General features: G+C 35.9%; 1 protein-coding gene across 3 annotated transcripts in view; it reads right to left on the bottom strand.

Moving 5' to 3' along the window:
- The window catches only part of ERMARD (ER membrane associated RNA degradation), a 36,388-nt gene that overhangs the window by 9,913 nt on the left and 2,836 nt on the right, over positions 1-23,639 (bottom strand). The window contains exons 2-16 of one of the 3 annotated variants that reach the window (XM_069070476.1): positions 23,157-23,325; positions 21,522-21,664; positions 20,701-20,802; positions 20,096-20,185; positions 18,200-18,297; positions 17,326-17,462; positions 14,923-15,037; positions 12,626-12,728; positions 11,517-11,546; positions 10,334-10,402; positions 6,249-6,422; positions 4,828-4,911; positions 1,727-1,806; positions 653-781; positions 227-373 (exon numbers count right to left, since the gene is read on the bottom strand). In XM_069070476.1, the coding sequence (XP_068926577.1) occupies positions 364-373; positions 653-781; positions 1,727-1,806; positions 4,828-4,911; positions 6,249-6,422; positions 10,334-10,402; positions 11,517-11,546; positions 12,626-12,728; positions 14,923-15,037; positions 17,326-17,462; positions 18,200-18,297; positions 20,096-20,185; positions 20,701-20,802; positions 21,522-21,664; positions 23,157-23,325 (1,533 nt within the window). In that variant the 3' untranslated portion in view covers positions 227-363. Of the gene's footprint in view, positions 1-226; positions 374-652; positions 782-1,726; positions 1,807-4,827; positions 4,912-6,248; positions 6,423-10,333; positions 10,403-11,516; positions 11,547-12,625; positions 12,729-14,922; positions 15,038-17,325; positions 17,463-18,199; positions 18,298-20,095; positions 20,186-20,700; positions 20,803-21,521; positions 21,665-23,156; positions 23,326-23,639 lie in introns of those variants that run through there. The other 2 variants (XM_069070475.1, XM_069070473.1) reach the window with 2 other exon arrangements.

The following is a 23,639-nucleotide window of genomic DNA, read 5'->3' as shown; positions in this document are numbered from 1 at the left end:
ATATATATATATATATATATATATATATATATATATATATATATATAAAATTTTAAGCACAGACAATACAAAGATGCAATGCCTTAATATTCAAGAAAATTGAAGGAATGCCCATCAACTAAAGATGGCTGAACAAAGTGCGATATGTGATTGTGATGGAATACTATTGTGCTATAAGAAATGACAAGCAGGATGGTTTCAGAAATACCTGGGAAGACTTACATGAACTGATGCAAAGTGAAGCAAGCATAACCAGGAGAACATTGTACACAGTAACAGCAACATGGTACAATAATCAACTATGAATGACTTATCTATTCTGATCAATACAAGATAATTCCGAAGGACCAATGATGAAGAATGCTATCCACCTCTGGAGAAAGAAATGATGGAGTCTGAATACAGATCTGAGCATAACTTTTTCAATTACATTATTTTTCATGTTTTTGTTCTGTTTTACAACATGGACAACATGGAAATAAGTTTTGAATGATTTCCCATGTATAATTCATATTATATTTCCTGCTGTTTACAATGAATAGGTAGGGGAGGAAGAGAATTTGGAACTCAAAAAAATTACTTTAATTAATGTTAAAAATTAAATAATAAGTCTGAAGATAATTATAAAAATATTAAAGATGCCTTGACTTACTTTGCCGTGGGAGGATTATCCAGTAAGTTACTCAAATTACAATCATCCTGTGGCATGTAATGTTGGAGTTCAGAGGTAATTTTTGTAATCAAATGATAACAATCACTGGTTTCAGAATTGCCTTCTAATCTGAAAAAATTAAATTTTAGATTTATAACTACGATTTTAGAAGTTCATATCTGACTAAATGAATATGCAATTAGTTCATATAAACATTCTTCTTTTCATGACTTTGCTACATAACATCTCTTATATAACATCAGCACCAAATCCTTTAAGTAATGAGCAGGTACTGATCAACAAATGTTTTTTTTCAGTGATATAACAAAATACTTTTGATGTTTAGTTTAGTTTTGATTCAATTTCAAATAGTTGCTTTTTCAAAGTACATATTTGCATTATATACATATCAATACACATACACAGAAACCCTGCTGTTATTAGTTTCCTACCCTATAACTTGGGGGTAGCAATGTTTCCTTAATGAAATGGATTATTTTACTTGAAAAAATATCTATAAAATGCTTAATTAGGGCAAAGTCCATCCACTCCATTGGTATCTCCCTTCCCAGAGAAGAAGAGGAACAGGAACATCCCCTGGCAGCACAGGTGGCTGCCCAGTGCCAAAACCACAGTAAGACACAAACAGGAGATGCACAAGATGAGCAGACAAGGTAGGCTGTGGCCCGCATCGCATTACTGCAGGAAATACCCACACTGATAAGATCACAGATTCATGTGAGTATATAAGTACTGGTCTTTTTTTTTTTTTTTTTTGCTTTTTTTAGGGGCGGGGGGGAGGAGGTAGAGCAATTGGGGTTAAGTAACTTGCCCCAGATCACACAGCTAGTTTTTGTGTTAAGTGTCTGAGGCCGGATTTGAACTTAGGTCCTCCTGACTCCAGGGCCGGTGCTCTATTCACTGCGCCACCTAGCTGCCCCGAGTATTGGTCTTTTAAAAGCCTTCTCTGAATAAGAATTAATTTTAACACTAAGGATCAAAGACCTATCAAAATCCCACCTAACTCAGTGACTTTACAATGCTTGTCCTGCCTTTCTTTAGACTGAAGCATACCTGGTTGCTTCCTGAATTTGTTCCACTGGCACTAATGGAAGCTGAGGCCATATTCTGATGCTTTTCTCACAGTACAGAATCTAGGAAATCAAAACAGAATTAATTTTAAGGAATTTAAATGTATTTTCTGATAAATATATTTTTCAAAATGATATAAAATTTAGACTATAATGCATATGAGAAACTCATTAAGCTCCACTTTTAGTATTTTAGCCAAAAAAATTGGCATAAATAATTCAGCATTTTACTGCCTGCTATGCATAAACGTCAAATAAACTATTAGAAATCCAGAAAAAGTTCACAATTAGGTGATTCAAAGTAATGACTATTGTAGATACACATTTATAATGGCTCCTTAACACCCTGATGTGCAATTATACTGACCTAAGTGTGGACAAGAAATTAACTAACTGGATGTCTAGCTGACATCTTCAACTCAACACGTCCCAAACTGAACTCACTGTCTTTCCCCCAAGTCCTCCTCCCCTCTTCCTAAGTTTCCTACTACTGTGGAGGGTAGCACTACCTTCTAGGCCCCATTCTCATTCTTCACTCTCTCACATCCCCCATAGCCAATCTCTCACCATGTTCTGTCATTTCTAACTGTGTAGCATCTCTCATAGATTCCCCCTTCTCTCTCCTGACACGGCTGTGACCCAGATACAGGTCCTCAGTCACCTCACACCTCGGTTACTGCAAATGCCTTTGACTGTTCACCCTGTCTCAAAGCTCTCTCCACTCGTTTCTCCTCCACTCAGCTGTCAAACTGATCTTCCTAAAACACAGGTTGACCATATCACCCCCATAAACTGCAGTGGCTCCCTATCACCTATAGGATCCAATACAAAATGCACTCTTTGGCTTTTAAAGACCTTCATAACTGACCTGCACCCACACCTTTCCAGGCTCCTTACACGTAATTCCCCTCCATGTACCCTCAATCCATGGACATTGGCCTCCTTACTGCTACTCATTCAAACAGTCCATCTCTTGATTCTGGGCATTTTTACCGGCTGTTCCCTATGACTAGAAATGCCTCCCTCCTCATCATCTTCTGGTTTTCCTGAAAACCTTCACCTTACTTCAAGTTTCAGTTAAAGTATGACCTTCTGCAAGAAGCCTTTCCTAGTCCTTCTTAATGTTAGCACCTTCCTTCTGAAACTACTCCCAATTAGGTGGAATAGTAGATAGAGCCCTGAGCCTAGAGAACTTAAGAACTGAATTCAAATCTAACCTCAGATACTTATTGGCTGTGTGCCCCTGGGTAAGTCATTTAATCTCTATTTGTCTCATCTATAAAATGGGGATAATAATGGTACCTATGTACTAGAGCTGTTGTGAGGATCAAATGAGATAACTGTACAGCACTTAGTACAGTGCCTGGCACATTGTAAGTGCTATATAAATGTTAGCTATTATTATGTATCTTGTTGTATACAATTATTTGCATGATATGGTGTTGGTGGATTGCCAACATTCCCAGTGCTTAATACAGTGCCTGGCACACAGCAAATACTTAATAAATACGAGTTGGCTGAGTTAGGAAAATGCATCTCCCTCCCTTTATCAGAGAGGGGTGAAAATGGGTACAGAATATTGCATGTGCCATCAGACATGTTGATGTGTTTGTTGGTATTTCTGAACGTTTTTTCCCCTCTTTTAAAAATTCTTTGTTACAATAAAGGCTCACTCCATAGGAAAGAAGGTAAAGAAATATTTGGAAATGAATGCTACATTAAGAAAAGACGTCAACAAAAATGAGGGTTTTTTTTAAAGAAAGAAGAGCTCATTGGTGACCTTGGGGAGGGCCATTTCAGTTAAGTGATGCAATCAGATGTCAGAAAGGACTGAAAAAGGAGAGCAAGTGGAGGCAATATGGAGAGGAAACTTTTATTTTTCCTCTTCCTGAGGTTTCTACTGTGAAAAGAAGGGAAGATATGAGAAATAATATGGGGGGCAGCTGTACCAAATTTTATTTTTAAGGATGGAGAGACCTTCAGGAGTTTGTAAGCAGCAAGGAAGCAGTGAATAAAGAGAGGTTGGAAATCAGGGAGAGAAGGAAGAGAGGCTCAAAGAGGGCAAGCTCAGGAAGAGATAGGATGAGGATCAGGAAGACTTGAGATGGAATTTGAATCTTGATTCTGTCATGTAATAGCTGTGTGATCCTGAGCAATTTACTTAACCTCACAGGCTCAGTTTTCTCATCTGTAAAATGGGAATAATAATAATAATTAAATGTCCAACAGGCAACTGTTGATGACTAGCTAAAGAGAGATTGGGGTTAGATATATGAATCTCTGAGTCATCTATGTAACTAAATCCATGGGAGCTGATGAGGTCCCTAAGAGAGAAAATGTAGAAAGAGAAAATTAGGAAGCTTAGAACAGAACCTTGGGGAAGACTCACATTTAAGGGGTGTGATCTCAATAATAAACCAGCAAAGGAGTCTAAGGAGTGGTTGAAACAGGAGACCACAACAGAGAGAGTATCACAAAAGCCCAAAGAGGAGAGAGTAGCCAAGAGGAAAGAAGGCCAAATGTTAAATGCACCAATGAGGTAAAGAAGGATAAGGACTTTTTTTTAAAAAAATCAGATTTGGCCATTAAGAGATTATTGGTAACTTTGGAGAGAATCGTTTCAGTCTGGTGTTATAGTCAGAAGCCAGAACACAAAGGTTTGAGTAAGGAGAGGAGGGATACAGAGGCTGCAATGTAGACAGCTTTTCAATGAGTTTATCTGAGAAAGGGAAGAGAGAGATAGCTTGAATGGCTGACAGAATGAAGGGAAGCTTTTTTAAGGATGGGAAGTCAATGTCTCCCTCTTACCCTCACACAAAGTTCTATCATTTCTACCCCACTTTGTGAGAATTAGATCCAGACAAGTTCCTCATGTTCAGCACTCCATATTTCGAAGTATTAAATAATCACTAAGGCAAGCCAAGACATTATTATCTACTCTACTTTTTACAGAAAAGAGTTCTAAAGCAGACCAATTGAAGTTCTCCATCACTACTATACCATGACTTGGTTCCAGGCCTATAAATGAAAAAGTTCATCAACACACACAAAAACATTATGCCTTTAGGTAACAGGCCTTCCTACCTTTTTTTTAAGCTGAGAAACTGGATGGAATTGAGAACAATAGCGGTTTGCACAGCTGATTAAAGTTTTGATTGATGCATTCTCCTGGTTTTGAAAAAACAGAGCACAGATTAAGCTTAATCACTGTAACTTTTGTTTTAGCTCATGGCTGTCTAACACTGAACTGAAAGTCATGTAAAGACACAGGTTTCCCAGAGAAGAAAAGGTAGGGAAACAACTATAATGAAAAAAAAAAAGTCCTTCATTAACATTCTGTGAAACTTGGAATATAAAGCCAGATTACAATCAATAAGTTTTAATTTAATAAATAATAAGACATTCTAACAAAACTTAAAAGTATGCCAGCTTTAATAATAATTGTCTTGGTATCTCTCACCCCAAATTTAGAAGACAGAGAATCTTTTGATATTCACTATCTTAATATATAGTTTCGAAAAAAGTTTTTTTAGTTCATAGAATGATAGAATCAAATCATATAGTATTAGAGCTAGAAGAGATCTTAATGATCCTTTAGTTCAGGAGTTTCCAATCTTTCTCAGTTCCTGTACCCCTTGGCTTTCAATAACCCTTCCTATACCCTTCTTATATGAGACAGGTAGACAGCACAGTGGACAGAGCACTGGGCCTGGACTCAGGAATATTTGAGTTCATGTGGCCTCAGACACCTACTAGCTCTGTGATCCTAGGCAAGTCACTTAACTTCAGTTTGCCTCAGTTCTCTCAAATGTGAAATGGGGATAATAACAGCATCTAGCTCATAGGGGTGTTTTTGAGGCTCAAGTGAGATCGTTTTTGTAAAGCACTTAGCATGGTGCCTGGTACATAAAAGCTTATTCCCTTTCCCATCCCTTCACCCCTATACAATACAAAAAGAAATGAATTATGGAGTTTGCCATTCACATGCAATAAGAAATTAAATAACAAAATTAATTTCAATAGGATAAGAGTTCCTCCATATTGCTAATACCACTCCATGAGTTTCTCATATCCCAGGCTAGAAATCCCTATTCTAGTCCAAACTTCTCATTCTACAGACAGATGAAAAAATGTGAGAGCAGAGAGGTTAAGAGACTTATCCATGGGTCACATGAATTGTCTATTGTCACACCAGGTGCAGAGAAACAGGTTTAGGGTTCTTTCTACCATACCATACAGCCCCAGCGAAACACACAGAGAGGTATTTCTAAGAAGCAGTTTAAACTACTTCAAATTAAATTAATAGAAAACTTGTAGACAGATCTGACAAGGAGAATTTTTTAAAAGAAGTCAATAAAAAGACTCCTTTCTCAATCTTCCCTACTAGTAGAGAAATAAGTGACTCAAAACAGAATTGAGAACTGACTATATTTTCAAAGTAATCTTGTTTTAGGCATACCTGGTAGCAAATATAACTGACATTAATTTTCCATAAATGATATTACCTTAGAAACTGATAACACATCTTCTCCAACAAATCTGAGTAAGAGTACAATGGAAAAGGCAAGTAGTTGATTTGTAACCTCCTTTGGAAAGTCAGTTAGGTTGATCTCCCCATGGCTTAAGCGATCTCTTACACGGGGGCCTTCTTGATGGTTCAAGAAATCCCAAAGAAATTCCTGTCAGGAAACAAGTGGAAGTAAGACACATATAGTCTTATTAGTATGAATTGCATGAAGCCAACTATGGAACAAATAACAAATTTCCACTGGGCAATACTTTGAGAGCAATCATTATAACAGAAGCAATACACTGTAATATCCTACTGTAAAAATCTTTCTTTGGCACAGGATCACAGGATTTGGAGATAGAAAGAGCTGTAAAGGTCATCTAGTCCAGACCCCTCATTTCACTGATAAGGAGATGGAGACCCAGAAAAATTCAATAATTTGCCAAAGGTCATTCAGGTAATAAATGATAGCATCAGAATCTATCTCCACATCCAGGGCTCTTAGTACTACTAAATATAGAATCCTAACTTCCCATAAACCTTTTACAAACACCTATTGCTTACTGTATATTTTGGGACAAAACAAATTAAACAAGCCAAAAAACAGCCAATGGGATTCTGCATGTTTCACTAATATGCATGATACACTATAATATAATAATATAATCTCACCACTTCAGTCTTGATGTAGGTAAGGATTTTTTGGTTGGGTTTTGTGTTTAGGTATTAGGTAAGATCCCTAAGAAATCCGGGGGAAGTTTTGAATGAGTTACAGAGACTAGAGCTTCTAACAGCTACTGGTAGTGATATTTTTATAAAACTTTTCTCTGCTACCCAACCTCTCTCCAGTTAAGTCAACCAAAATTTTATTAATCTCTCTTTGTATAGACATAGCCTTCAATACTGTCCACAAGTACTCTCATTCTTCCCACTTGTCATTCCCTTGGCCTTTTGTCTTTCATTTTGAGGCTCCAAAAATTGAAATAGTTATGTTCTCCTCCTCAACAATGTTAAAATGGAATGGAAATCTCACAAATACACATACTTCCATACATATCCCCTTACCCTACGTGTTCACCCTCCAGCTTCCCCTCCCCAGCTCTCAAAGGTCAGTTCAAACTACCTCTGCTGCCTCTGAACTTAAAGCTGGCCTTTCACTGCCAAAAGAAGCTCCAGAGAACTACTACTGGTCTAGAACTTTATTTTACAAATGACAAAGCTCAGAAAGGGTAAATGATTTTGCCAAGTTCACATATCTAATAACATAGTGAAAATTAGAACTAGTCTCTTGATGTCTTGTCCAATATATTCTCAACATAAAATTCTGAAACATTCTCCTAATCTACATACAATTTAAATAGAAAAGGGGGGCAGGCTTTGGTCCCTAGTAATTTTCACTAAACAGAGTTGTGACTCACTATTCTATATTTTCTTACTAAATTATTGCTGGAAGACTATAAATCCTGAAAAAGCTAGAAAGCAGAAATTATAAATAATAATAGTAATAGCAGATATTTATAAAGTATTTTATGGTTTACAAAGCACATATATTATATCATTTGAATAATGTATTTATATATCATTTGCTCATCATTGGATATTTACCTAACATTCACACTGTATAAATTCTGCTTAAGACAAAAAAAAGTCTATTTAGCTGATAAGGGAGATCAATATCTTCTATCATCTGCCACCATTACAGCTCTTGTAATGGTATTAGCATTGCTGCCAACTAGTAATCTATAGAGTGGCGCCAGAATTCTAATTGTTGAAGTTGTAGTAAACATGTACCTGGCAAGTACTCTTCTCAGATATAGGCCTCATGACAATGATGTTCATTAGAACTGTAGGTACACTAAGTCTCCACTATTTTACAGGTAGATCCCCCACATTAAACTTTATTCCTCTCCAGGCTAACTCTGGACCTTCTCTACCAAGCCCCAGTTTTCAACAGGAAATCAACCTAGCAATGGGTGTCTCTGAAATGATTATCAAGTTAATCCTCAAAAAGTCCATTATCTATGATTTATTTAAAGTCTTGCTATCTTAGAAAGGCTGTCAAAGTTTGTACTCCCAGGTAAAGCCATCAAAAACCCATGAAAGGCATTATACAAAGATTTTAGTAAAGGGTAATGGACTGCATTACCTAATGAAACAGACCTTTCATAAGCTAAATTCATATAGGCATGCCTTAGTGACTCAGAAGGAAAACCACACAATTTTAACTAAAGTGAAATGAAATCATATTTAGAACAGTATGAAGCAGCCTTTGCTTTATTTATCAATACTGACTTGGGAGATTTACAGAGCATTTTTCCTGCAGGAGTCATAAAGGAAGCTTTATGATTGTATAAATTTGAATTATGAATTGTATATTTTTGTTTCAAAGAATTCATATTGTGCTAAAAGCCACCTACATCGGAATGTATCTTATATTTGGCATATGTGTGCACATAGGTTTAGTTTAATTATCCAAGATGCTCTGTTAGAATAACTTTAAATACTCTTAATTTGACCCTTTGTCCTCACATTTTCCAGCATATAAGAGCTTCTAAGGTAGAAATAGCATAATACCTACCTATCCATGCCTTGGCACACTCATGTAACTTTGGACACTTAGGTTCACAGCTCTCCAGGAGAGGCAACTGAGCCCCAAGTGCTGCATTACTTCCTACTGGAAGCACGAGGTAATTTATTCCTTAAATGAGCAGCAGGTTGGTGACTACAGTGGCAACCACACTGGCATACCCAGGTTCTTAGATCTACTTTACTAGGAAAGATAGCTGTTTAAGGGGTCAACAATCTTTTTAAATTACATTCATTAGTTCAGGGGAAATGTCAGTACCCTGAACTTCAGAGAAAATACAAACAGAAAATACAAGCAGAGAAATAAGGACCAACAAACAGGGCTCTGAATGCCTGAATTAACTATGCACTTATATACATCCCTGGATATAGAGAGAGCCTTTACAACTGAGCAGTCAGGGAGCTCTGAATATAAGGCCACTCAGAATCTCGACCAGAGAATCACAAGAACTTCTCATAAGTGAGCCTCCAAAGCAAAATACCAACTCAGAGCATTTATATACTTCTCAGAGTCAGAAGGCATCACAACCTCTTAAATCCCATTAACATTACAGTGACATGCCAAGCTGCCTCTGCAACTTTCCCCACCTGCTAACAACTTAAAAGGGTACTAGGCTAAGATAGTGCTCATGCTCTGGCACTCTATCCTAGAACTATGAGAATCCAGTCTTAGTAGGGCAGTCCAAGTGTGTGTTGCCTCCCCTGATAACAGGACAGAACATGAAAAGCAATCAGAGCTTCCAACAGCGAAGCAAACTCTCTGGGCCCTTCCTCTCTTATATATAAAACTGATCTCTGCCCATTCCATTCTGGAGCTGGAGGATAAAGGTCTGCCTTCCAGGTCAGGGTGAATAGAAGTCATGGTGGGAGCCATCATGATAGACACTGCACTGCTTCAAACAGAAATATTTGTAGTGCAATAGTGTCTCTCCATCCTTTTCTCTCTTTCTTCTGTTCCTTCTTTGCTTTATCTTTTTTTCTCCTCTTTTCTCCTCCATTCTCGACTTTTTTCTTCATTTTCTCTTCTTTTGCCATTTTGTCCCCTCCTTGCCTCTATTTTTTCTCCCCATTCTTCTTTTTCAACCTTTAACTTACACCTTTCTCATAACTTATAGCTGTTTTACCTTTTTCTGCCTATTTTCTCATCTTCAATTTCACCATACAATTTTCTCCACTTCTCTTTATTTATCTCATTTACTCAGATACAGATATAAGCTTGTCCTATTCCCTCCTCTCCATCATCCCCTTTTCCCACCAAAAACAAAAACAAACAAAAGGCCCGTGGGACATCTTCCTTTTAATCCACAATATTACAGAAATTCAGACATCTAGAAATATGAACCAAAATGCAACTGTCAGGAAACACTGCTTCAAACATATATTCTGGAAGGAAATCTCTTAACCCTGGCCAAAGTTGACTACTTTTATTTTGTTTTGACTGAATCATTTCCATACATAACAAATGTTAAATTTGGAAGATGTTTAATACTTTACCATAGCAGGTTCTCCAAGGAAAAGAGGAAGATGATTGATTTCATCATCACTCAATTGTTTTGCTAATATCTAAAGAGGCAAAGAAATAAATTAATATACCATGAAGCCTCATAATAATTACTTCTTAACAGTATTACTGAAACAAAATAATGCTTTTGGGAAAGTATTTAAAACATGAAAAGTGAGAGAACTACTGAAATTCATGTGCAGATTTTACTTTTAAATATCTATTCAACTGAAATAAGAAGTATTTATTCAGTAGAGACTAAGAAAAGCAAATATTTATAATGTGTTTTAAGATTTACAAAAAACTGTATTTATCTAAAACCAATGGCAAGCATTTTCAGTAAGGAAGATCAGGAGTGAAGTAAGGATGTCCATTATTACCATAACTATTCAATATCGTACTAGATATGTTAGCTACAGCAATAAAATAAGAAAAGGAAACTGAAGCACATATAGGTAGTGAGGAAACTATTATTTTCTGCACATGGTATCATAGTTTACCTAAAAATCTCTAGAAAGTCAACCAAAAAACTAATAGAAACAACTACAACTTCAGCAAATTTGCAGAATGTAAAATGAACCCACACAAATCATTAGCATTTCTATATATTTCCATCAAAATCCATCAGGTAAAGACAAAGAATTCCATTAAAATTAACAACAAACAGTATCAGGAACCACATGAACACAATTACAAAATATTCCTCACACAAACAAAAATAGATCTAATTAATTTGAGAAATATTTATTGTTCATGGTTGGCCAAACCAATATAATAAAAATGACAACACTATCTAAACTTACTTATTCAGTGCTATACCAATCAAATTGCCAAAGAATTACTTTATAGAGGTAGAAAAAAATAATAGCAAAATTCATCTGGAGGAATAAAAGATCACAGCTATCTAAAGATTCAATGAAAAAAAAATGGGAAGGAAAGGGACCTAGTAGGACCAGATCTCAAACTGCTACAAAGTTGTAACATCACAATGATTTGGTGCTGGGTAAAAAAATTGAGAAGTTCATCAATGGAAAAGATTAGGTATACAATCCACAGAAGCAAATAAACATAGTAACCTAATGTTTGATAAATTCAAAAATCTCAGCTATTGGGATAAGAACTCACTACTTGAAAAAAACTATTAGGAAAATTGCAAAATGTTACTTAAATACTTACTTCATCAAAGGTGGTGTAAAAAGTTGTAGACTTTAGAAGAGAAAAGAAAGCAAAACACAGGCAGAATAACATTATTCAAACGAAAAAAAAATTAATGCATGATCACAAATCCTAAACCATCTTTGGTTTCCTATGGCTGGGAAGGCAATGAATAAACTGACTGAATAACAGCATATTACAGAAGACCTGTGGCATCATACACCAGCAATTAAACGATGTTTATACCCTTATGAGGTACTTTTGCTGAACTTTTTAAAACTCTGGCTGCAGTAAGATAACCTCTGCTTCCCTAGCACATGAAATTTATATATTCATTTTCATATCCATATGAAGGACCTATGATATAATCAGTGTAGAGGATGCTAGGTGTAAGACGTCCCTCTACTAGAAGAGAGTTGTCTGATCAACACTGGCATTAAAGTGGTCTGCCCAGGCTCACACACTAAATTAATTAGTGCCAAAGGCAGGATTAAAACTGTCTTCTTGACTTCAAGGCAAGAATTTTGTTTACTATGCCATGTTGCCTCCCTTGTTATTTCATGTATCATTAGTTTAAGAGTATATATTTGTGATGCCATAGAAAAAAATGAGCAAAAAGCCATCATAAAGGTAATAAACAACACACCTGCAAATTATTATACAAATAATTTAGAAATAACAAATAATATAATCAATCAGAAAAACATAATTAAAATTTACAGGTCATGAAATTATCTGAGTAATAATGGTTTAAACTCATATACAGTGCTTTGTGCCAACAAAATATCTTACCTATACCGTCTCCTTTGATCTTTGCTATGACTGTTAAGAAAGTAGTCCAAATGATATCAGGGATTATCATTTTGTTTCTGTATCCCCAACACCTAACAGAGTGCCTGCCGCATAGTAGGTGCTTAATAAATGTTTGCTGACTGATTTACTGCTTACTTATTTTACATGTTAAAAAAAAAAAAACCACAGGCTCAGCTTTAAATAACTCATGCAAATAGCTCATCCTATATTCTGAAAGCAAATAGGTAAAAAAAATTAATAAACTCAAGATATTTTTCTATCACTGACTTCAGGCTATCTCCCAATCCCCAATAACAGAACAAGCAAATCATAAATACCTCTGCTGTCAAAAGTCTTTTTGGACATTTATTAACTGTGGTAAAGACTTTTCGGAGTCCAGTTTCCAGCTGTGTCAGTAACAGCATTAAACAGTCACCATATCTGTGAGAAAGATCCAAAATAAAGATTGATGCAATCGGGGGCAGCCAGGTGGCACAGTGAATAGAGCACTGGCCCTGGAATTAGGAGGACCTGAGTTCAAATTCAACCTCAGACACTTAACACTTACTAGCCATATGACTTTTGAGCAAGTCACTTAACCCCAATTTGCCCTGCCTTCGCCTCTCCAAAAAGACAAAAAATAAAAGATTAGTGCAATCAAACTTCAAAATAGCAAACTAGGAATAGCTAACCTGATGTTATAAGTAAGGTAAAATTAAATGATTTTCCTAAGCTAGAAATGAATCCAAAGCAAAATAAAAATAAAAATAAAACTTTCATTGTATTTTTTTTTAAAAAAAACAATGCCTCAATGTGTCCAGGATTCAATGAGGTATCTTTAGTGATATCCAAATGGAAGACTATGTGGTCATGGGAGTCCTATTTGATTTCTCTTTCATCAACACTAGCCATTCACAAATACTGGAGCTAAAGTGAGTCTCAAAAGGACTTACACACACAAAAATATTTGTGGCTGCTCTTTTTGTGGTGGCAAAGAATTGGAAATTGAAGGAATGCCCAGCAACTGAGGAATGGCTGAACAAGTTATACTATATAAATATAATGGAATACTACTGTACTGTTAGAAATGACAAAGGAATAATTTCATAAAATCCTGGAAGACAATATAAACATAAAGTGAGGTGAGCAGAACCAGAAGAACATTATTTATAGTAACAGCAATACTGTAACAATGATCAAGTGTGAAACACTTGGCTTAGATCAATATAAAGATATAATAAAATTCCAAAGGATTCATGATGAAAAATTCTATCCATCTCCAAAGAAAGAATTGATAAACTGAGCAGAGTGAAGCAGAATTTTTTAAAATTTTCCTGCTTTTTTTTTGCAACAGAATTAACATGGAAATATGTTTTCCAAGACTTAACACATAATGGGTATCATAATGCTTGCCTTCTCAATTGATGGGGAAGGGGCTGGAAGAAGGGAGAGAATCTGGGACTCAAAATCTTTCAAATGAGAATTTTTTTTTAATTGAGAATCTTAATGTCATGAAAAATCAATGTAACAAACTTTAAACATTATGATTCATACTAAGCCTCCTAAGTCCTTTTTTTTTTTTATTACATTTGCTATCTTTCCTCTTGTTATAGTCTCCAGGAAGGCAGAGATCTTATCTGATCTCCATGGCTTTTTGAGCTTCCCAAGCATCAAGCAGAGTGATCCTACTCAAGTGTCCAATTAAGGAGGTTCAGGATTCACATCAACGGAACACTCAGCACTTCAAAAGATTCAATATAATATAGTATTTAGAATATAGGTGAATGGGAAGGAAACTGGAGATAACAGAGTGAAAGGCTTAAAGATAGCAGAATAAGAGCAACTGTGATTAACAATGGATATAAATATATAATTACAAGCATCACCGTTGCGAGGAAGCACCAACACCTGCCCACACAAGCTGAGGAATCCCAGGTACAGCTGTCAGGGTCCTGCACGGGAGGGTCCCAGGCAAGACGTCTCCTCCATGGATGTGATTCTAATTTGGGGTCTGAATCTTACAGTTTAGGTAGTCTGAGAACAAATAAGGCATACTGCCAGGTGTTTTTAGCAAGCATTGTATCTTGTGTGAGGCCTGGGACGGAGGCCAATCCCTCCAAGGCCTCCCCCAAGAATGATATTTCCTTGAAATGGCTAGTTCCAGGAGTTGGACAGTTATCATATCTCCTCTCAAGGACCTGGCCAGGGTCCCAGGAGAGGAGCAGCCCTCACATTCTCAGAATCCTCTGTTCCCAGAGAGCTCAGGGTAATAGAAAGGTCATATTAAGTTGGGCCTTGGTTTGTATAATCTTATTCCTCACACAGGGGCTTACCTTGCCTCTTCATCAAGAAATGCTATCATATTAATTCTCTTAAAAACAGAAACAATGTAGAAGGAAATGGACCCATTTAAGTAACTACTATAATAAAACTTGACTAGCAGATGTTTTTAGCTTAGCTACCAAGAGTTTTATTTCTGCTCTGTTCAAATATAGTTAATAGCATGCTGAATCATCTAAACTCAACTCTTTAATTTACTTATATTCAAATAGCAAACAATCTATGGAAGGTCAAAAATTCTTCTCATTACCCTTAACTCCAAATTCTAAGTTTGATAATCTAATTCTTCACTTACCTATGTGATCTGAATTTCATTACTATAGCTTCCCAAAATGGGATCATGACTTTCAACACAAAAGTTGATTTCTTTACCAGTTCTTCAGCTATTAACAGTACTTCATCATTAATATCTGCACATAGAAATAATTTTTGCATCAATCAATTTTTAAAAATAGATAATACTAACCAACACCAGAGATTTAAACAATTCCACAATGTACTGTAGAACTAACTTTTTTATGTTTATGAACCAAAAAACTATGATACATGAGGCAATCACCATTTATCCTGTTCATTTTTATATCTATAGTTCTATAAGATTTTACTGACTAGCCCTCAATCTCTGCTCCTCTGTACTTTCCTTTTCCCAAAGCTTCCAAAATATATCTGTACTTTATCTGTACTCAATATATACATGATTCTACATGATTCTTCTGCTTTACTCACATTTCTTTTCCCAAATTTTCTTCTACTTCTCTAATTTTCTTTTTTAAATCCTTTTTAAGCTCTTCCACGAATTCTTTTTGGGTGTGAGATGAAATTGCATTTTTCTTTGAGGCTTCACATGTAGCCATTTTGACACTCTTGTCCTCTTAAAAGTTAATGCCTTGGTCCTCACTATCATCAAAGTAACTTTCTATAGTCAAACTCCTTTTTTGTCTTTCGCTCATTTTTTCTGCCTTTTTTTTTTCTGGTGACTTGGTATTTCATGTGAGAGTTGTACTCTGGTCCTGCACTGTCCCAACCCTTTTGCTCAATCTTATAAGGTTAGATATTAGATAAACATCTGGTTTCTGTCTAACAGATTTGGTTTGGTAAAGCTGTAGGGGTTTTTTTTTTTGTTTGTTTTTCAGACACCAACCTTTCTAGAGTCTATTTTCTTACCCTTGTTTCTGGGGTACTAAACCTTGGCAGGCACCCTTTTTTTTATACATTCTCCTTCTGCCAGATTCACCCAAATCAACTCATCATTGTCTGGCCATGAGTTATCTTTGCCTTAGTAGCTCTTGGATGAGAAAATTCTTTATCACTCAGGCCTCTCTAATTTTTCTTCCTCTGGGATTCAGGCAACAAAAAATTTATAGTGATACTTTTCTTGAGGAGTTTTAGACTTTAACCTTGAAAATTGTCTGTAATCCTTAACTATTTCTCCTGGTTGGTCTGGAGGAATTCAGTTAGCTTTTTAAAATAGTTGTCATTATTTTTAAGTTGACTTTGTTATCATACATCACATGACTAGCATGTGAGTCTCTCCGTTCCAAAAATTCTGCAACTGCAAACCTCAAAGTCTAGGGCACTTCCATGAACTTGTCTCTGTGATGCTTCCCTTGGCATGGAAGCCCCTTCAAGACAGCTCTTGTGCTGCTACTACTGCTAATGATCCTCCCCTAGCCCCCAGTTCACTAGAAAGCTGGAGAGAACAGACTGACCCTGAAGCCATTAAAAAAAAGAAGTGCCTTTTTTGATCCTTTTTCTTTTTTGGTTTCCTCTGGGTCTTTGGTAATTAAATCAGAATTTAATAACTTAAAGGGAACATATTCCAAACTCCAAGTTTAGGAAATACTTGTTAATTAATTAAAATACTTGGCATATAAAATACATAATAAGAACTTACTAACAGAACTAAACCCTGATAACAAAGACACACCTCACACCACTGACCCATTCCATCACTCCATATATGTTCTCTTTCTTTTTAGGTAGTCATGGCAGCAGCAGTAGTAGTAGTAGCTAACATTCATATAGCACATACTATGTCGCAGGCACTGGGCTAAGCACCTTGCAAATATTATCTCATCTGGTCTTCACAACAACCCTGGGAGGAATTGTTTTTATTATTATTGTCCCCATTTTTACAGCTGAAGAAAATGAGGTGAATGGAGGTTAAGTGACTTGCCCAGCACCACACAGCTACGCTAGTTAAGTGCAGCAGCATCTGAACTCATGTTTCCCTGAATCCAGGCCCAGGGCTCCTTCCACTATGCCACTCTGCTGCTAATACTCCCAGGTGATAACTTTCTTGCCTCCAGATGTCACCCCTCCTCCAATACCATAGAAAAAGACTCTTCTTATAGCATCTGGCTGGTGTTAAATACTGGCCCTTGGGTCCTGAAAATATAATTTTCCTTCACTTAGGAAAATCAAAGACCAATTTTTCACAGGGGTAGTGCCAAGGGTATACCAAACTCTTAGAAACTGACCAGAAGCCCTTCTGACTACAAGCCTCTTTAACACACAAATTATAAACATAAGAAGATAAAAGTTCAACAATACATTTTATATCAAGTTACTGCATCCTGCAGTTCATTCCCAACAACAGAAAAATTCATACCACAATTTTACTTACAGATTTTATAGGCGAGCTATCTATGTGTTTTAAAAAGGACTCAAATGAGAAAATGTGAAATACAGTACTTGCCAGGAAAAATGATCAATTCCTTTAAGTGTGTAAAAGTTAGAAAAGGCCGATGGACAAATGTAAAATTAGTTTGCTGAAGATAACTTTTTAATAGTTGTCCCAAGCCTGCTGTCAACAACACCAGCATAGAGCAATACCTAAGGGAAAGTACCATGGAGATATATTAGGAAAAATACATGAATATATATTCATACAACTTACAGAGCTAAAAAAAAATTAACATTTATAGAAAGACAAAGTGTGCTATGGCCTCCAAATTATGTGATACTCTGACACAGATGCAAACACTGAGAATGAAAAAGTAGCAGTGACACAACAAAACCAGCAAGCTGTCATCTCTACTCAAGACAATAAACTACATGAGGGCAGGGACTGTGTTTTATTGGAATTCTCAGAAATTGTAACAGTAGTCTTCACGGGCTTAACAAATATTTGTTGTTAAACAAGTGAATCACTGAGAACCTCTTAGAATCTTCCTCTCACCCAAGGTCCTGAGTATTCCTTCCAGGCTGAGCCCAGGTCCAGCCAATGAGAATCATCTAATTACAATATTAATACTTTCTCTTACTTTCAAAATCCTATTTCCAAATGCCTAGGCCTGAGCACTTTGACTTTCAGGCTGTGACTTTATTCATCATTTATAACATTTAGCATCTTATCTAGTACTAAACATTCTAGTATGAACACTCACCTCATAAAACAGAATGCACCTTTTGAAATATCTGAAACTTTTCAAAGTTTTATATTTTGAGAACCTACTCCCTTGCCCACCTGTATCTTACTCCTTAAAACATTTCTTTTTTGTTGCATGAATGTGAACAGAATAATCTTCATACCTAAGCCTAAAGAGAAGGATATTTTATCAGCAACTTACTTTGGAGGAATTTCCTGAGGAGATGCAAATCCATGCCACAAAATATTACGCAGATTGAGTCCACATGGAGAACCAATAAATACTCTGAGTATATCCATCTAATTAAGATAATGAGAGCAAATTACTGAGTCAATCAATATACTCTGAATTTATGTCTACTTTCTATTGCCACATTCAAAAATTTTTAGTTTAACCATTTCAGCTAATTTATGATGAGGTAAATTTGTTTAGTGCTAATAATAACTTGTACTAGAACTTCAAAAGATATTATGCTGAACAATATACAGAAATTTAGTTAATTTGTTAGAATGGAAAGTTCCGAGGGCTAAAAGTCAGGAAACCTGGTTTCTATTCCAGCAGCCCACCCTGATTTGCTGTATGAAATTAAGGAAGTCACTTAGATTTGTTTCTATGCTTAAGTTTCTCTTTCTGTCAAATGAAAATAATATCACAGCCTACCTGACAGGACTGTCAATGTCTCCCCCTGCTCCACCCTCCCCCTCGCCGATATCACATACATCTTGATTTGAACAAGGCATTTATTGTTAGTGTAAATATTACTAACACATTTTATAGTTTTCAAAACACTTTCACATTAATCTGCACAAAATCCCTATGAAGAAGGCAGAGTAGGTATTATTATTCCCAATTAACAGAGAAGTAATCTGTGACTAAGAATTGTAACTTTCCAAAGTCTACCCCTAGTAGTTATTGGTTTAGAAATGGATTAGAAATGGAAACTCCTGACTTTTGACTCCTATGCCCAATTTTCTTCCCAATCTATGACTCTGATTCATTTGACAGATAGGATTAAATATAGGCTGTGCTTACAGAATTAAAAAAAAAAATCTTATCTTCTAGACATGATGAAGAAGTGAATTCATAACTAGTTTACAAACCATATCCAAAAAAATACTGAATAGCTGCTATCAAGCCAAAGTAGACACTGTTGTAGTATGCCACAAGGCTTTATACTTAGTCTCTTGCTACTCAACATTTCTATCAGTAACTTTGAGAAATTCAAATTTTAAAATCACACAAGGTCAGGAAAAATAGCTAATACACTGGCTACCACAAGTGGAATTAAAAAAGATTTCTGAAGAGTAAAATGATAAGGACAATAGTGACAAGAAATTGAATAAAAATAAATGTAAGGTTCTTTAAGAAAGACATTGACAAAGCTGTATACAGAAAAACCCAGGATGACAAAAGGTCTTGAAACCATGTTACATGTGGAATAATGAAAGGAATAACAGATGTTGGCCTAGATAAGAGATCTGGGGAACTACTGTCCTCAAATATTTGATGGTTATCATACAGAAAAAGGATTAGAATTATTTTGTACAATTCATAAGGCTAAAACTAGAACGAATAATTTCAAGTTATAGAGAAGTGGATTTTAGTTCAATATAAGGAAGGACTTTTTAAAAATTAGAGCTAGCCAGGGCGGCTAGGTGGTGCAGTGAATACAGCACTGGCCCAGGAGTCAGAAGGACCTGAGTTCAAATCCAGCCTCAGACACTTAACACAAAAAAAAACTAGCTGTGTGACCTTGGGCAAGTCACTTAACCCCAAATTGCCCTCCAAAAAGCAAAAAAAAAAAAAAATTAGAGCTAGCCTACCACAGAACTAATTGCCTTATGAAGAAGTAAGATTCTCATCATTAGAAATGTTGAAGCAGAAGTCTGGCAACCTCCTGTGGGGATACTGTAGAAATAATTTCTCTACTAGATAGAAGGCTGGTCTAGAGGTCTATGATCCCTTTTAATCCCTAGAATCTATATGCAATATATTAGTTTTAGCTTTTTCAAAAATACCATCAACCTGAAATCAGTGAAAGGATGAAAAATACTACTGATGTATTTATCTTTGCAAACTACAGATAAAGAAACTTACCACAGATTGTCCAAACACTTCAGCAAGCTCCTTAGATACAAGCAAATCTCTTAAAAGAAATGGACATTCCTTTCCAATCAATAAAAACACCTACAATTTAAATAAAAGATTTTTTAATAGAAAAAGTATTAATTACAGCTAATAAAACCTAAAAAGAAAACAACAGTCACAAAGCAAGGTGTGTGTAAAAAATAAGAGGAAACAGTTATTAGAGAACATGTTAATATAACATGAAGTAACAATTATCTGAATCAAGGGGCAGCTAGGTGGCACAGTGAATAGAGCACCAGCCCTGGAGTCAGGAGGACCTGACTTCAAATCCAGCCTCAGACACTTAACACGCCCCAATTGCACTCCAAAAAGCAAAAAATAAAAAACAATTATCTGAATCAAATAATGATTCATACATGTCTTTTATATGATTCTGACTTTAAGATGATCACTTATAAACAATTACATTGAACCATCTGATAATAACTATTACAGTTCCTGAGCTACTATGCAGACAAATAAAATACCAATTTGGCAGTGCAAATGGGTAATGCTTTTTTTTATTCTTGTTCAAGCAATTTTTAAACTACACATTAATAATTCTAAGCACTTACGTCACCCAAAGCTCGTTCCAAACATGATGTTAGTTTCATTAAGCTAAGAGGAATAGCTTCTGGTTGCAGACTCTTCAGAGCAACAAATATTTCAGGAAATAGCTATTATAAAACAATAAATAATAAGATGTTAATCAAAAAAATACAACATTTTTCAAAACAACTACAAATACTATCCCTTTAAATTCAACCTCACAAATATTTTAATGGCAACTTTCTGAGACTTTTAAACAAACAGGCATCTCAAATAACACTAGGGGAAAGGAAAGGAAACAAGCATTTATATAGCACTTTAAGGTTTCAAAGTGCTTTACAAAAATCAACTCATTTCTTATCCTAACAGCAACCAAGGGAAATAAGTGCTATTATCCTCCTCATTTTACAGATGAGAAATCTGAGGCAAACAGAAATCAAATGATTTGCCCAAGCTTTGTTCAGTCAAGGAAAATGATCTTCAAATTAGCTAGTGAGTGTCTGAGGCCAAATTTGAACTCATTCTTCCTGATTCCAGGCCCAACATTTTATCAACCGAGCAACCAGTTGCCTCTAATACATATTATGGAAAAAATCAGAAGCTAAAGTCTAAGTACTAGGGCCTTCTTTTGAATTTAGTTTCTTTATACTCAGTTAACATAAAAATTAACTGCAAAATTAATAAAAGTGGTACAATGGGAAGGAAACGACACTCTACATAATTAGATCTTAAGATAGATAGATACATATATATGCAGATAGCTTACTTTAACAAAACCATCATCTGTTTAAAATTTAAAGGGATTTTTAAAAATTACATAATTTCCTCATATTGCACAAAAGCATACCTCTGGAAAATTTGTCCACTGGAACCAAAGGGCATATCGAACTTCAAACTGTGCCTCAGTCAGGGAATATATATGAGTGTGAACAGCTTCACATACAGGACCTAAGAGGCTCACACTCTTTAAGTAATCCACATTTTGTCCTTCTAGGATAAAGAAATGTTCTTTAGCAACTCTCACAACAGAGACACATTACATACAGTTTCTCCAAATTATCAATGAAAAAAAGGATAAGAGTAGAATACAAATTCCATTCCAACATTTTTATTTTCAGAAAAGGAACCTGTGGTCCAAAGAATTTAAGAACTTTTCCAAAGTCAGATACTCAGTAAATAGCAGAGCTTGGTTTAGGATAAAAGTCACCTGACTCCTTTGTCCAGTTTCTAAACACTGCACCACACTGCTACCTCTCCTATTTTGGTTCTATCTGTTCAGTCAAGGAGAATGACCTCCAAATTAGCAAGGGCAGACCAAAAATAGTTAAGTAGGAGCTGAAATGTACAGTAAGACCAAAAGATAACACCTGCTATAAATCAGTTTGAGTCTATTGACCAAAATGAATTATATGTCAATGTACTGAAACAACTTACAGTATGTTTACAACTGCTATTTCTCTTTGAATCCTCAGAACTTAACACAGTGCCTGGTACATAGCAAGCACAAGAACTCTGTCTCATATTTTGCAGAAAAAATTGAGGCCATTCACCTGAGCTCCTTCTCCCCTCTTCCTCATACGTTACTCAGGTGCCTTCTGTCAACTCTCCTCCTTCACATGAAGTGGCCTTAATTCTTAGCAAGGCTAACCCTTCTACCTGTTTAAGTGATCTATTCCCTCTGTCATACCTACTCTTTCACTTATTTTTAATCTCTTACAAACATGGCCATGTCTTCCCCATCATGAAAAGACCCTTATTTGATCCTTCCATCACTGCTAACTCCATCCTTGCTCCTTGTAGCTAAACTCCTTGAAAAGTCATCTCTAGTAGGTACTTCCACTGTCTCTCCTCTCACTTTCTTCCCTTAAGATCAGGCTTCCTACCTTATCTTAATCATTCTACAGAAACTGGTCTTTCTAAAGTTAATAATGATCTCTTAGTTGCCAAATCCAAAGGCCTATTCTCAATTTTCATTCTTCTTGACCTGTCTGCAGCCTTGGACACTGCTGATCAATCTCTCCTCCTTGATGATCTCTTCTTTCTAGGTCTAGGGATACCATTATCTCTTTGTTCTCCTCCTACCTTATCAGACACCTCTTTCTCTGTCTGTTTTGCTGGATCCTCTTTTAGATCATGATTTTTCATTGTAAGCGTCCCTCAGGGTTCTGTCCGGGGGCCCTCTTCTTTTCTCCCTCTATGCTACTTTGTTTGGTGATTTCATCAGCTCCCACGGCTTTGATGATCATCTCTATGCTGATGCTTCTCAAATCTACTTGTCCTGCCCCAGTCTCTCTGCTGATCTCTTATCTTACATCTCCAACTTCTTTCAGGCATCTTCAACTGGATTTCCAGTAGACATATAAAATGGAATGTGTCCAAAACAGAACTCGTCCACCCCACACCCCCAAACCCTTTCTCCCTGCTATCTTCCCTATTACTGTAAAACATAACACCATTGTGCGGAGACACAATACATACGAACCTGAATCTGTATAGCACACACATTCAGCAATTGTTTTCCAGCACACTTCACCATGCTGAGATACAATGCTGTTGATAGCATGGTTTTCTTTTACTTCAAACCCAAGTCTGCAAACCATGTCATGTACTGGGGGAGACAGGCATGTAGTGATGGAGTCAGTTATTAACATCTGGAATATAGGACATAATGAACACTTGTTATGATGAAGATAAAAAGAAAATAAATATAAAATGATACAATAAAAAATGTTGGCTTTAAAAAGATAGAAAGGGAAATATATTAAATGCTTTTAAAATTTGGATAAAATATAATTAAAATATTAATTTCTAAAGAAATTTTACCTAAGATCTAAAAGTATTTTTATAGACCATAACAAAGCATTTCTCTCAATGCATCTTTTAAAAACATCCTTTCTTTTAAATAAAGCACAGTGAGCTGTATAAGAAGGTGCTTAAAAATGTTGAACTGAATTCAGTATTCCTG

This window comes from Petaurus breviceps, unplaced genomic scaffold (assembly GCF_028583685.1).
Source record: "Petaurus breviceps papuanus isolate PSGF00001 unplaced genomic scaffold, PetGlider_PUasm1.0 90808, whole genome shotgun sequence".
Taxonomy (NCBI): domain Eukaryota; kingdom Metazoa; phylum Chordata; class Mammalia; order Diprotodontia; family Petauridae; genus Petaurus; species Petaurus breviceps.
Note: the sequence above shows the minus strand (reverse complement) of the source record. Positions and strands in the feature narration are given on the sequence as shown.